Consider the following 16,557-nt stretch of genomic DNA (forward strand, 5'->3'; position numbering starts at 1 on the left):
AAGCAAATTATAACAATGGTAAAATTATGAAACAACAATATCGATACAATTGCAGCTCATTGTTGTCGATCGTCATGGAAGCATTCTAAAAGATCTTCGGAACTGCCGTCAGTCAGACATTAAGGTAAGACATATATATGCCTACTTTGTTTAAGTTTTTCTGAGCTTCAGTTTTGTTTTAAGTTCACTTTATGCATAGATAGGCTAATCGGGACTGGACCTACAGTTTAATGTGGCATCGAACCGGGACCTTTTGATTACAAGGCGACGACGTTACCACTAACGGGGAGGTCCATATATGTTGAAACTAGAAGTCATTATCAAGCTTTGTATCATTAAATTCTATCTTGTGAATTCCTTTACTTAGATGATTTTAAACATATATATTTTGCATTTTCTTTCCATTTTTTCCTGTGCTACACAAAAAAACTCGTGTTCAACAAATATTTCAATCAAAAATATACTGCTGGACAATGAAAACCGGACACTTTAATATTTGACATCTGAATTGCAATAACAGCTCGCAGGTATATTACAGAATGTTCGGCAGATCATGTAGTACCATATGCACCATTCATAGGCTCGGACTTTGTTTATGCATTCGTACTTAATTCAGTTTCTGCAACATTTAGTTAGCCCTTGTACCAGAGCTTTTATCGACCCATTGCGTTATCACAAAAAATGCAAGTGTCCGGTTTTTTTTTGTCCAGCAGTATAGTTGAAATGCACTATTCGCTTCATTAAAATATGAAATCATGAAGTGAAAACATTATTTCATATGAAACACTAAATTCACTATAGCGCTAACATTCGATGAAAAGTAAACAAAAGATGACAAAGAATCCGTGGCCGCGATTGGGGGGGGGGGGGCAGTTGAACTACCATCTTTTGCCACTTTTTACCTCGCACTGCCCTACACCCTATCATCAACGTTGTTATTACTAAGACTGACTTCACTATTCACTTGGTAAGAGCCAAGATCGCACCTTAAATTTTCACGGATGAAATTTGGATAAAAAGTGGGGCTCATTTTAGGGCCAATACGATACTAGAGGTAGATTATTTCCGTAACATCTTTGGCTGTTATGCGTTTGAAGCTTCGGAACGAGTCATAACTCTCGAACCAGCCAATCGACGAAGCGAGCCGCTGACGTCATCTCAACACAGAACCTATCGCTAAGCCTCCTACTCAGGATCTACACGCCCACTAGGCTCGCTAGACAGACTCGCGTAGTCCGCTGGAGATGTTCCGAAAGTAATTCGACTCTACCAAGAGCGCCCGCAGGGATTTCTGAAGACAGATAATGTAATTCGAATAATGAAATTGTAGCGATATTTTATATATAAAAAGATTGTTTTCTGTGACTTAAAGACCGTAAATTACAGCAACTATTACTATTTTAAAGCAAGGTTACATTTAAACTTAGTCTAATTTACATTGATTATCTGTAGGCTATATAGATAGCCTATACTGAATATGGAAATTACATGTAATTTTGAAAAGAAACAGCAGCAGAAGGAGTAGTAGTAGTTGTAAAAGAAGAAGAAGATGAAAGTCACCATAACTGACATAGGGCTCCTAAACACACCACTATTTCACAGCCGAAAGTCCTGGCACTTTGCGGTAACAGGGTAAATCTATTCTTTAGACTTCCAAGATAATGTGCGACCAGTGAAACGAGCGCTTCTGGCGGTTTTCTTTTAGTAGGTAGAGATTTTTGTTTTTGGGTGATTTCAATATTTTTGTTTGTCTGTGCATAACACTATATTATTCATACTGGATGGATGAGTAAAGTTTTAGTTTTATCAGGTCATTCTAGATAGAATAACGATTCCGAACATGCATTTCTTTCAGTTGTGAAGATATGGTGTTTGTAAATGTTTGAGGTTATTGTTGTCGATGGCGTCGTTCCCTAAACCGACATACGTCAATAATTGAGTTCCCTAAACCGTTGCGCGTGATGAAGATATCCTAGATGCTGAATGTATTTCGGCGAAGGACTTTATTCAAGATGCCAGTGGTGAAGAATGAATAATGTGTATCAAGTGCAATCTTTGGACTCATGTTCAACGTGCAGGTGCAGAACATGACCTATACGTCTGTGTCTTCTGTAAATGACATGCCATTGAGGGCTCAACAGTCCAAACAAATTGCATTTGTTTCATGATGAATTGCTTTATTCTCTAATAGAAACCATTTACAAATACAGGGTGCTCGGGAATCCCCCTTACAAACTCCTAGGGCTAGTAGAGGGGACTGAGTAGACAATATTTGGAATAGGAACCCATGTCCGGAAACGCCATGACAATTTGTCGGATGTGCCTGTGTTGGTACAACCGGGTAGGCATACATGACGTCGGAAGATCACCTGATGGCACGTGACGTCTACCCCGCCGCGGTATCCTGCCTGGAGCCCCATTCACGTGTTTGCAGAATACACGGATATGATCCTTGTGTATGGCGCAGCGGAAGGGAATGGAAGAGCAGCTCGTCGGCTGTGTCAAGAGCGTTATCCACAACGTGCGACTCCATCGCATACCATTTTCGCCAGCATTACGCAACGGCTACGTGAACGAGGTACCTTCACCGCAGACAGGAAGGACTGTGGTGCTCCAAAGAGACGCCGCACGCTCGAATTGGAAGAGGTTGTACTGCACCACGTTGAACAGGACCCGGCAACAAGTACGCGAACAATTGCGCGTGCAATGGGTGTTTCTCTCAGCATCGTGTGGGAGGTTCTGCATGAGCAACAACTACATCCTTACCACCACCAAAGGGTACAGGCTTTGAGACCAGCCGATTGTGTACCACGTGTTAACTTCTGCACGTGGTTTCTGCACCGCTGCATCGACGAGACCCAGTTTCCACGTCGAGTTCTGTTCACAGATGAATGGAAATTCACTAGGGAGTGTGTTCTTAGTTCTCAAAACAGCCATGTCTTGGCAGACGAAAACCCTCATGCGACGCATGTCCGGGTATTACAGCACAGATTTGCTATCAATGTGTTAGCAGGTATTCTGGACGGTGATGTGATCGGGCCGTACCTTCTTCCAGCCAGGGTAACGGGTGCCGCGTACTTGAACTTCCTACAGGCCCTGTTCGTGGATGCTGTGCCATTGAACGTCCGTCAGGTTCTGTGGTTTCAGCACGATGGCGCACTGCCTCACTTTGCACGTGACGTTCGGAGACATCTTAACCGAAGATTCGGGCAAAGATGAATAGACCGAAGTGGTCCAACCGCGTGGCCTCCACGTTCGCCGGATTTAACGCCATTGGATTATTTCTTGTGGATTCGTATGAAGAGTACGGTGTACAAGACTCCTGTAGAGACGGAGGACGAACTGCTGGCACGAATTATGGTCGCTGCACAAGAGATTGACGGGACACCAGTTGTGATGGAGCGAGTGTACCGGAACATGATTCGTCGGTACAATTTGTGTAACGACGTTGGTGGTCGTCATATCAAGCCACTGTTGTAGTTTAGCAGTGCCGTATGCAACACATCCAGTGCAGAAGACAGAAACAAATTGTTGCGTTCCACTGTCGACACAGGTGTTATTGTGATCAATGAATAGTACGTTTTTATCTGCTCCCTTGGCATTGTTGCCAAATAAATTTGTTTGTATTATGGACTGAGTCACACGTCATTCACTTCTGTATCTTACGCAACACCTCATTTGACATGGTTGTAATAAATGATTCCACTTGTAACGACCGCCATGTTAGGCAGATTTCAGTTGTATATTGGCATTTATCTTATTCGCATACTTTCAAGTTAAGAACTTGGATTAAATTATTTATACTTAATTGTTTTCATAATTCATGTATATATTTACATTTTATCTTATATTATTCGCGTATTTTTGCAATATTTATTCAGAATTTATAGGCTAATAATTATCCCAAATAATATATGCAACGTTTTCATTGTTTTTCAAATCCAAAATGGCTAGGATTATTTCTATCTTTCAAGCAGATTTTATTGTTTAAGCACAAGTTAAATACATTTCTTCTTAATATCTATTTTTGTTCAACAATGTACAAGATTGAAGTAATTTGTCTTCGTTATAAACTAAATCTTTATTTAATCATTTTTATGTGCAAGGGCAAATATGATTTATTTGATAAAATCAGTTTAGTTATTTCTATATAGTTTAACATTGTAATATTATAGCAAAGTATTTCTCCCTCGTTTTCAATAAAATATCGTTTTCCTATTGGCTGTTTATGTTAAGAGTGGGGGGAACCACGCTTCGTGTTCTTGGCGATGTAAAAACTTCCACGTTGGCATTTTTAATTATTGCCAACCTGAACTTGAGCTTACTATCGCTAATTAACATTGAAGTGTTATATAAATTATCAGTTTTTCTTGTGTTGTTTTATGTTATGAGTTTGTATTGTAAGTTAGAACAATCTGTTATGCTGCGCCTCGCGCTTGAGGTAGGCAGTTGAGGTCTTGCTATTAGCTGTGAAGGCGGCGCGCGGACTCTCGTGTTAAATAAATTGCTTATCACTGCCTTCGAGCGTGCATGACCCAACAGATTATAACTTTTAACTTGTGCGAATCAGTACGTACGCGCGCGATTCGTGATTAAAGATTTTGGACATTTTAATTATAAAGTATTTGGAATTTTATTTACTGTCACGTGTCGAAATTCGGTGGTTTCCTTCCTGGAGGAAGGGTGGATCGTCTTAATCCCGATCCCTGGGTGAGAACTGGTGCTCCCAACTGACCAGCCGGAGCAAGGAGCGCTGTGTTGCCAATTCGGATCTCCATACCCTGGAGTTACGAGTGGTGGCACGTTGCACACTTTAGGTCATCAGGTGATCTTCTGACGTCATGTACTGCCTACCCGGTTGCATACCTACACAGGCACATCCGACATATTGTCATGTTTGTAGCACGGAAACGGTACAGACGGGATCAAATGAAATATACTTCCGTTCTCCTACCAACTCAGAAGCGAGTTGGAAACTCTTCATTGCTCCTGCATAGATAAGAAAGTGGGGGAGGGCAGTAGGAGACAAGGCCATCACGCAAACTTGTTTCCGGAAAGCTTTCTGTTGGAGTCTTGGCAGTTTGTGGAAGGATTTTGTGTTCCTACCACCCGTCTCTCCGCCTCTCTGTCTCTCTCTCTCCTTGTGTTTGAGTGTGTGTGCTCGTGCACGACACCTGTTTCATTTTAAGTTTGACTTATTTATATTGCAATGACTAATTGCTGGCCCGACTGGGAATGAACCAGGTTAGCAATGGAGACATAATGAAGGATAAAAAATACAAAAAATCCTGGCATAAGTAGTTAGTAGTAGTATAGGTAAAGTAATTTTGGTCGTGCGTATAGAACCGTGCCATGAAGGAACATTTAGGGGATGTGGCAGTAGGGAGCCGTATATTCTCGAATCCGGCCATTTTGGAGGTCATATGATCAGCACCATGCTCCAGCCGACTTTACTCCCCAGGGATGTAGTAGAAACGATTTTGATTTGATTCTTTATTTTATTTCGCTTTTTGTGCCACTCTTGGCTAATTTGCGAAGATGGGAATGAAGGATGATATGATGAAATTGATGAATGGACACTCAGAAACATCCATGCCCAGGCCAGGATTCGAACCCGGGACCCTTAGCGTCGTAGCGCGATATGCTAACCACTCCGCCACAGGGGCCGGCTAGTAGAAACGAGAAAATAAAAAAAAATACATTCTGCGTATCTGACAGTATATTTTGGATATTGTCTTGGAAGTATCTGTTAACATCCTAACCTGCAATTTTGTTTAAGGATAAAACTAGTTGAAGGCCGCGAGTGTTCCTTGAGAAGTAATGAGCATATCACATAGATTAATGCGAAATAGTATAGCTCGGGTTTTTCGAAAAAAAAGAAGGAAGGATATACAAATCAATTCTACGAATGCTTACGTCATTGTGACCATGGAGTGCATTTTGCACACTAACGAGGATCTGCCGTCTAGACATAAAGCCCGTATAATGGTCTGTGGGGTTTGGACTGTGTCCTATCCATCTACGTTTGTAGTTGTCCTTTCACAAATTTCATCTTAACACACCTTTTATTACCCAAAAGTGGAAGAAAAGCGAAATAAAATAAATAAATAAATCTGTTATTGTGTCCCTGCGTTTTTCAATTTTTCTTCATGACCGAAAATTAATGTTTCACTGATGTTATGCATCATTATAATCATGTGAATTATTTTCCATCATCATCGTGTGCTTAATCATTCCTTAAATCATAGACTCTAACGCTGTTGTCCTTAGTGTAATTGATCTTATTGTGTGGAAGTTTTGATGTAGGCAAAATGATGGTTAAGAATAAATCTCAATTGATTGTTCGAAATTTAAAATATTATAACTCCGACGTGACGAATATTAACTGTTCTTAGATCGATGTCAAGTCAAAGAACGATTTCTCCTAAGTAAAAGGATGCCGGCCTCCGTGGTAGAGTGGTTAGCACAGCTTGCTTAATCACCGGCCTTGGCATTATGTTCATTCGGTGTTCATTGTGAATGTCCCTTCATTAACTTCATCATTTCATAGGCCATCCTCATCGTCGCGTTTAGCCAAAAGTAACACAAGAAGCGAATTAAAATAAAGCAAATCAATCAATCAATAGAACATAGGGTCTCCAGTTTCATAGAGCAGTATGCAAAGCACTCAGTCATGGAGGCCCTCAAAATTGAAATAATAATATCAACAGAAAACCTGATATTAGAGTATTTTAATAGTTTAGGCATATTAACAATTCACGTCAACCAACAACACTTTCACCTGTATTGTGTGATATATGGTTCTGCCCTAACACTTCATTGATTAATTTGCTTTTATTTTACTTAGCTTTTTGTGCTACTTTTGGCTTATTTGCGAAGATGGGGATGAGTGATGATATGATGAAATTGATAAATGGACACTCACAAACATCCATGCCCAGGTCGGGATTCGAACCCGGAACACCTGGTACTGAGATTTCGGCCTGTGTATGGAACCGCTGGTCATCCACAGTCGTGGGGAGCTAAAAATGAGTAGCGTGACTCGGTCACGGAAACCTACAACGACTGAAGGCTTGTCTTGCTGACCACAAGTCACCCCATAATTCCCACCTCAGCAGGTGGATGTGAGGCCGGCAGTCGGTGGGTAGGACCTGGCATTCACGGATGGAGGGAGGGAGGGAGAGAGAGAGAGAGAGAGAGAGAGAGAGAGAGAGAGAGAGGGGGGGCAGAGACAGGCGGGGAGCGGGGGAGGGGGGTTGGTAGGAACACAAAATCCTTCCATAAACTGCCAAGACTCCAACAGAAAGCTTGCCGGAAACAAGTTTGCGTGCTGGCCTTGTCTGCTACTACCCTCCCCCACTTTCTTATCTATACAGGAGCAATGAAGAGTTTCCAACTCGCTTCTGAGTTGGTAGGAAAAGTGAAGTACATTTCATTTGATTCCGTCTGTACGTTTCCGGACATGAGTTCCTATTCTACATATTGTGTACTCAGTCCCCTCTACTAGCCCTAGGAGTTTGTAAGGGGAATTTCCAATCGCCCTGTATTTGTTTGTGTTGCTTTGTAATTTAATCCCTTATTTAAACAGGTCTGTCGGATTAGGAACGCATTTCCTCAGATGATATAATTGTACCTTTTGTGACTGTCGGATTAGGAACGCATTTCCTCAGATGATATAATTGTACCTTTTGTGACTATTTTGTGAAACAAAATGTTGTAACAGATCGTGTTACACAGCTTATACTTGGGCATGGAATTCATGTACACATTGATGTATTCCACATCGGAAAATGCCTTCCCTACTCCGAGTTAAGAGTAAAAAACAAAATGGTATGTCGGTTTTGGTGACATAATAATAATAATGATGATAATAATAATAATAAAATTGTATGACTCTTCTCCCTGGTAGAAATTCCTGCGGGCGACCTCTGGTTCTACTGATCAAAGCATTCTGTTTTTAAATTTCAAGGGAATTTGGCGTATTGTAGCCCTGGTTGAGAAATATGGCTGAGAAGCGCCTGTACGATGCTATGGACAACGACAACAACCAGGCTGTGAACCAAGGTGAGTGTAAACCGGTGAAGTTACTTTTTTATCAGTGTCGTGCAGTGAAATTCAGGGGCCTCCCCGATGGCGCGGTAGTAGCGTCATCGCCTTGTAATCAAGGTGTTCCGGGTTCGATACCCGGTGGAGGCACATTCGGATCCCACTTTAAACTGCAGGTCCAGTCCCGATTAGCCTCTCTGTGCATAAAGTGGACTTAAAACAACAATTCAATTCGTTGGGAGGGAGAGTTCTTTTTATCAAGACTTTTCTATTTTGCCGGATTAGCCACACATTGGAAAAAAGGAAGGAAAAACCAGGAACAATGGAAATTAGGATCCCTCCCGCAAAACAGCTTGTAGACAGGGCAACTATTTCCACAAAACCAACAAACGAAGTGTGTAAAATCACATTATCAAGATAGGCTAATCGGGACTGAACCTACAGTTTAAAATGGAATATGAACCTATTTCTGGACTGTCGGAAATCGAACCTGGATCCCAGTGAGTGAACTTCGCAGGGCCGTATGTGGAATGTTTTTTTTAGGGAGGAGGGGGGGGGGGGCAGATCTTAAAAAAAAGAAGGGCCAAAGATCCTGTTGGATTGATTGAGTTAGGTTAATTTACGTAATTTTCAGCCACATTTGGCTAATTGCGACGATGAGGATGAGTACGCAATGATATGATGAAATGATGAGGGAACACTCACAAAGTGAGCCACTTTCCTTGCTGGTTATGTCCTCGTCCATAAATAGTAAATATAGAATATATATATATATATATATATATTTGTATGAATAAATTGGCTTGCATTTTCAGTGTAGAATTAAAAAATAAATACTCGGATAGAAATGAAAATTGCTATGCCTTGTCAGTACAGAAAAATCAAGGTTTAAGTCCACAGATAGGCTAATCGTGGCTGGGGTTTAAAGCTGGATAAGAAACACTATGTGCTTCCACCGCGTATCCAACTCGAGACCCCTTTATTACAAGGCGACGTGTTACCATCGGGAAAACCCTATTTTATCAGTACTTGTAATGTGTTTATTCGATAATAAATCTCTTTAAGAACTTCGTGCTTCTCCATTGTTACCTTTGGCCGTGTCCGAAAAGGTCCAAGACCACACTTCAAGCGAGTATTCTCCGAATATGCTCTTGCAGTGCGGTCGTGGACTGGAAGTGAGTCTTTCGAATTGCACTTCGACTGCAGCGCCAAATGCGACCAGTACATGAAACTGAGGACAAGTTGTTTTCTTCGCGTTTTAAACACTTGTTTTTCACCATAGATATCACATAGCATTTTCAAACGTTCTTACACATACATTTCCACACATTAGAAGCACTTTAACCATCAACTTGCTGACACATAACGTATATTTCACCCGTGTTGCTGGCTTTCTATCTCCGCGATTATAAACAAATGAACAATGAGTGTGGATATCACGTGACCTAGTCACCAACCATATGTGCTGCGAGCTGCGTACTTGTGTACTTCTGTTCTTGGCGCTTTCGAACTGTACTAGGTGACGTCACTTCCGCCAAGACATTACTTCAAGTATGTACTTTGTACCTTTCGGACAGAGCCTCCGTCTCGTTTTTTTTTGTTTTTCTATAACGTAAAACGGGATGCTAAAATGTCCCTTTTAGTGAGAATGATTTGATTTTGATTTTAAAATTTTGGGAGCGTCAGCACTTAGGCTATTTTGATCCCGTCACATTATACGGGGGCCAGCCCCTTACCATTACAAAGAACAACTCGAACGTTGCATAATTAAAAATCTTAAAATGTTCTGACTTCCGTTAAAAGCTGAGGCTGTATACGGGCACTCAGCACACACAAGGACAAAAACAGGACAACACACACAAAATTATACTGGCCATACTGCCAGTCGCCAGAGCCTCGTTAGTCTTTAGTCCAGGGTGCACTACGTGGAAGTGAGGTTGACTTTTGGGCGCCTACGTGGAAGGTACCCCTTACACCCCTTTTAGTGAGAATGACTTTTCGGCACAGAATTATTGCAAAAATTCAGTTTCTCTACTATTACTATGAACTGTCGCATAGCTGCTTCTCTCTTTTCCTGGAACTGGTGTTCTCGAATAACTGCTTTCGCAGATGAATGTTTTGTGGACAAGTGACGAGAGCGCTCTTTCAGTACAAACTTTGATTGATTGATTTTAGTTTATCTTACTTCGCGTTTTGTGCCTATTGGCTAATTTGCGAAGATGGGGATGAGTGATGAAATGAGAAAATTGATGAATGGACATTCACAAACAACCAAGCCCGAGCGGGATTCGAACCCGGGACCCTTAGCGTCGCAGCGCGATGTGCTAACCACTCGACCACAGGGTCCCGCTACAAACTTTGAAACCTATGTTGATTTATAAGGTGAACTATAATCACACATGTGTAAACTTTTAGAAAATGTACTGGAGAAGATCGATTCATTGGCAAATTCTAAAGGACTGGTTAGATTGCAGTGGATATCACCACATTTTGTGCAAATTATTTAGGTTACACAGTGTTTATTTATTTTCAGTTAGTTTTCAAACATAAGTATTTATGAAGAAACCGTTTTTATATCAGTGGCGTAGCGTTTTAGTACGCCCGTACGCCCGGCGTTCCCAGATTTAAAATTTCAAAAATGCTTAAATGCTGTGATTATAAAGTAAAACGTGACTAATTTCATATATGTTTGACCTTCATGGCATTATAATAGCTATTTTTCGCAATCCGCTTGCAACGCTCCACTCTCAACACTCGTTCTAGCATCTCTTTTCAATGCCTTTTCCGGCCGGACGCCGAGCAGGTTCGGCGTACAGAACTCTATATTCCTTGCTGCCTTTCTGGAGGGAAAGCTTCGATTTCTACAGCACGCGCGTAAATGCTCTCTCTTACGCCAGCGTACGGAGCAGAGAGGTCTACCGTGATTGGTTCATGTGACCCTTCCTGCCTTCTGAAGCAGACGACAGCGGTATAATTCCTACACGGTTCTTCGCTCTTCGCTCTCATGCAACTCGTGCTATGTGATGCTACAATACGCAATATTGACTGACGTAACTTTACCAATCTCAAATATACTCTTCTTAATGGCCACTGCATTGTATGATTTATCGCACGAACAGCGAATGTACATTAGAAACTAAAAGATCAACACAGTTTTTTTCAAGTAAGTTGGTGAAGTCCTCGTGGTAGAAATTCAGCCTGTGGCTGCTCTACCACTTAACCCGCAAAACTATTAATTTTTTTATTGTATTTTTTCGTTATTATCTAACTGCTTAATATTGTGTCAATGGAAATGTTTAGCATTCATTTGAAAACTCTTAACATCGAATGGACTCTGGACAAAATTATTTAAAAATGTTTATCAGCATTCTCAAGATGTAATAAACACTGGTCTGAATTACTAATCGGCACTGTTACGTCAGTAGAGTGTACGATATTTGGATCATCCACTCTGCTTTTCACAGTGCGCCAAGACGACAGAGGTCACTGGTTCGAATCCCGGCGTGAGCACGGGTGTTCTTTGTCAGTGTCCCTTCATCAATATCATCACTCATAGAAAAGCGAAATAATATAAACCAAATCAATCAGTAGTTGGATCATCTACAACAATGACGTCTACTGTTGTGCAGAGGCGCTTATGATTTAGGTAGGTTTTTAATGACTTGCGTCATACAGAAAGGTATAAAAAAAGGTATAAAACACCAGAGTTCAAAACATTTGTGGCATAGTGAGGCATCTAATTTTCTAGCTAAAACATGCATGTATGATGTTTTATTGAAAACCCAGCTGACTTCAGGCAAATAAACAATACCTGTGGCGACTAATTCCATAACTAAATTATTAAGCAAAGAAGGGCCGACCCTTCCTTCGGACTTGGCGTTCCCACCCGAAATGTCCATGCTACGCCACTGTTTTATATTATAATGTGTACATTTTGCACTCATCTTGTCCAGTTTTTCACATTATGTCCGCAGTCCCATGCGCAGGAGAGTTCGATGAACCGTGTGCTGTGAAACATTGTCCTAGTTATCACTGTTGTACCTTTGGGTGATTTCTCACACTGTCGCCCTGCGGTCGCTCCGAACAATGCGCGACAGCCTCCGCTGGCCTCTGGCATCAACGACCACGGCTGGATGACGTGACGTTGTTTGCCCATCGTTGCAGCACTTTCGGTACGAGCTCACAACAGCGGCACGAGGGTAGCCAACAAGCCGCGCCGTATCAGACATGCTGGTACCAAGGTGCCGTGCCATTTCAGAGATGCTGGTACCAAGGTGCCGTGCCATCACAATTTGACGTCTATCAAACTGGGAGAAGATCGACCGTTTTTCCCTTTCTGACGCTGGAGACACTACTAACAGCGAGCCTGTAGACCTGCCCAATATATACCATGCTGCCACGTGTTACTCTCCGGACTCTAGGCGCGCTTAATGCTTCCGGGTCGGGCTGGTCATAATGTAATGGCTCATAGGTGTATAACTATACGTTTTATCTTGCATTTTCATGAACTTGAGCTTTTTTCCCCCCGCAGATGACGCAGAGAGCAACAACCCCGAGAAGAGACTCCGGGCCCAAGCCAACGAAGAAGATCCTAAACCTGCTCTCGGTGGCATGCTAGTGAAGGTAGATTTTTATCATAAACTATAAAAACTAAAAATGTAAAAATAATTCTGGAAAAACTTGTACAGTAGTACGATTCAAATGATATTAAATGAATTTAATTTAATATTTTAATTTAACCCTCACAACAAGCTGCTTATGTTATCTAGAAGGATGGCACATTAAGAAAACATTTTAGAAGACGATAATGACATTAAGTAAACAGGACTTGGGACCTGCAATGTATGATCATGGACATAGGCGTAGCTAGAACTTTATATTTGGGTGTGCACAAAGAAAAAAATGAGGTCTTGTACCTTTTAATAGCATATTTTGCAACACAATCATTTGGCTCCTTAATTGCACTGATGTTTGTAAAGGAATATAAATTCACTAAATGACAGTGTTGAAAATTTCTGACTATATGTAGTAGAAAAAATCAAATTTTATAGAAATTACACACACACACAAAATGTTCATAAATGTTACAAACAATTACATCAAAATACACGTCATCTATAACAAGAGACGTCTGTCAAAAGGTACAATGTTCTTAAACTCATCAATAACTTTATTTACATCAATAGAGTAAGCTTTCTCCTGTTCCACAAATAGCAAGAGCAGGGCTTCCAATCTATCCTGCTTCTGAGTTGCTCTTAATTTAGTTTTAACTTGGGTGAGCTTGGAGAAAGCTCTCTCACACGTGCAGCTTGTAACAGGTATAGAAGAAAAGCGCTGCAGTACAGAGTAGAATGCAGTAAATATCTTCTTTCTCCAATGACATCAAAAAATCGAAAAACTACAGACACTCGTTTCATCAGCGATAATGCACACATTTGTACCAAGTAATGACATTTTCAACTTCTTACAAATAGCTATTATGCAATAGCTAAAGTATGTAATACTGTAGAATGCAAATTCAGTGTTCACCAAATAATTGTGCTTTCCCTGATACCGGATTAATGGAAATCGTTGGTAGAAACCATAGGTGCGGGGAGGAATTTGCCATTAGGTTATCCTAGGCTACGGCCTAGAGGCCGCACAAAGAATGATACACTGAAGGGACAGAATTGACTAAAACTATTAAAATACCTTAATATTGTGATAATAGAAATATGATGAATTGACTTTGAGTCTCTCATCCATCAGATCGATGGCATGAAAGCCACAAGGAAATAGTTCTAAGTTAGTGTTCACTTGATATATCTAAGTGTATTAATTTATAGAAGTTTAATGAATAATTTTTAATCAGATATCTATATTTTAAAAAATCCGCTGTAGCTCAGTCGTTATGGCGTCTGACTACCATGCGAGAGACCCGGGCTCGATCCCCGGCGGGGGAGAAGCGGGATTTTTTCAACCTGTTCAAGCGGCTCCGGCGCTCACCCAGCGTTGTATAAAGTGGGTACCAGGAGGAAGCTCTGGGGAGTAAAGGCGACCAGGGGCGTGGTGCTTATCACATCATCTCCACCTTCGGCCTGATCAAGAAAGTGTGGGTCCCTAACTCCACACACCCTATACGCCTTCATGGCGTGGTACAAACCACAGGGGAGCACTTTTCCTTTATATTTTAAAATTTGCAAATGTTATTGATAAAAGCATGAAGTTATTGGAAGTAAAGTACCATGATAACAAAACTGTTAATAATAATGATAATACCGTAATAATAATATTAATGATGATGATGTCGGCAAGTTCCAAAACAAAGGATAGAGCAGGGCTTAGGGGCCCCATTTTTATAAATCCCCCATGAGACTGAAGCTATTTATTTATCTTCGCAATCTGTGCAGGTTAATGACAAGAGTATTGCTTCGTAATCAGATCTTCCTAGCGTAAAGTGATTCTTTGCCCAAATGATAAATGTCGACCATCAGGAATTAATAGAGAAGTTAGATATTAGAAAATAATTTCACTGCGAGTTAAGAGTTACTAATAACTAAATACAGATCGTCTTTAACCGAATGATGCTCTTGGTGGACATTTTGGATCCACCAGCCACACATTTTGGTGAAATTGTGTGACATTTGAGGCTAACGTGTCCACAAATGTGTTTTTAACACATTCTGAAATGACTTGATTCTTTAAAGACTTAATTTTCTTTCCACTACAGCCCGACGATCCAGATTTCAATGATGGTAAGGCCTGGTCCAAAATATGGGAATCTCTCAAATGCCCGGCCTGCTTGGACGTCTGCACCCCGCCGATCCACCAGTGTCTAAAAGGCCACAACATATGCCACGGCTGCAAAGCTATGGTGAATGCCTGCCCTCTGTGTGCATCCAAGTATCATGAAACCCGAAACTTCGCGCTCGAGAGCATGATGGAGTCCATGCCCTTGCCCTGCAAGTACAGGGTCGAAGGTTGCATGTTCAAAGGAGACCAACGGAAGAAGAAGGAACACGAACAAGCATGCGAGTGGCAACCGTACAAGTGCCCAGTCGAAAAGTGCGAAGCGTCCGTGAGCGAGGACGCCATCATCGAACACCTGGTCACTCAGCACAAGTGGACGTTCTTCGATGTGACAGACAAGGTGAAGGATGGCGCGTACGAGGAGTTGCTGACGGTTGCGATCCCGCCTCCAGGGAACGACTGCATCGTGCAGATGTTGAAAGTGGAGCAGTGGGGTGTGTTCCTGCTGATCGCTTCCTCTTGGCGCACGACGGTGATGTGGACGATGCAGACCATAGCTTCCAGGGCTCAGGCAAAGAACTACGAGTTTGAGGTGGAGTTCTGCACTCTCGAGGAACGTCGCAGGAAAGCCTCGTACACTGGATCCGTCTCCTCTCTCCTGTCGACAGTCGGCTCTGTGGTCGAGGAGGGATCGTGCCTCACGACCAAGGCAATGTTTCTGCGTGCAACTTGCCCCCCAGAGGAGAACGGGAGATGCAAAATGTCCCTGAAAGTCAGGAAGGTCGCCTGACTCACTCCTACTCTCAGAATTCCATTAATAATTTCTGTCAGTTATTGGCAATTGCAAAATTTTCTACACTGTGATTCTTGTCGTTAATTTTCTTCTTTAGAAAAAATATTGAAAAGAATGTTTAGATTACGATTCTATTGCTAAAGTAACTACAATTGTGATCTAGCCACTTAAATTGTAATTTGAGTTCAATTTCACCAAAGTTGCGTGTATCAGAGTAAATGTGTAATAAAATCTAAATCTAACCATTAACAATTTTTAAGATTTTGTGTAACGTTGTAATAAGGGGTGGCCTTCGCTGAAGGTAGCCTAAAGCCAACATTCCATCCTGGTAACTGCAATGTTGTAGGACGACGAGGCTTTTGTGCCTGGACTCACAACCAGTATCATCGCCTGTATTTCTTGTGCTCAATATGGGTGATTCTACACTTGAAACCAAATCCTGCGAATAGTTTGGAAATAGTATATATAAGGTATGCCCAAATGAAAAGGAGACCTTTGCTGTAGCGGCGTTGTATGTAACATGATACCTACACGTAATTGCCATTGATATGGATGCACTGATCCCAGCGCGTAGGAAGGGAGTGGATGGCTTATCGACAGGGAAAATAACAATCTAGTGGCATCCACTCTTGCCCATGACTGTAAGCATACAGGTTAAAACAGGCTTCAGTGTAGAACTCCTGGGTTGCTTACGGATCCAGTTTTCCACGGTGTTCTTCACTTCCTTGTCACAGGTGAACCGTTGACCTTTCAGTGATTGTTTTAAGGGGCCGAAGATATGGGAGTCACATGGGGAAATATCGGGGCTGTATGGAGGGTGTGTGAGGAATTTGTTTGTTTGTTATGTTTTTACTAGTTGAAGCCATGTTTTGTAGCTAAGGCTAAGAGTCCTTGCAAAAATATTATTTTTCATGTGTGAATTTGTAAAGCATGCTCGCCTTCTGCGCGAAGAAATTGGATTACAGACTCTCACTTTTGAAGGATAGGCT

At 41.6% G+C, this 16,557-nt stretch overlaps 2 protein-coding genes across 2 annotated transcripts in view; both read left to right on the plus strand.

Moving 5' to 3' along the window:
- Positions 1–16,557, plus strand: part of LOC145979329 (MKRN2 opposite strand protein) — a 398,221-nt gene that overhangs the window by 304,402 nt on the left and 77,262 nt on the right. The gene's annotated exons all lie outside the window — the stretch shown is intronic.
- Positions 79–15,809, plus strand: LOC145979476 (E3 ubiquitin-protein ligase SIAH1B-like). The gene is made up of 4 exons (XM_083112392.1): positions 79–124; positions 7,910–8,064; positions 12,578–12,669; positions 14,756–15,809. The coding sequence occupies exons 2-4, from the start codon at positions 8,004–8,006 to the stop codon at positions 15,563–15,565; spliced, it is 963 nt and encodes a 320-aa protein (XP_082968518.1). The 5' UTR covers positions 79–124; positions 7,910–8,003; the 3' UTR covers positions 15,566–15,809.

The sequence above is a fragment of the Lepisma saccharinum genome, chromosome 26 (assembly GCF_977018435.1).
Source record: "Lepisma saccharinum chromosome 26, izLepSacc3.1, whole genome shotgun sequence".
Lineage (NCBI taxonomy): Eukaryota > Metazoa > Arthropoda > Insecta > Zygentoma > Lepismatidae > Lepisma > Lepisma saccharinum.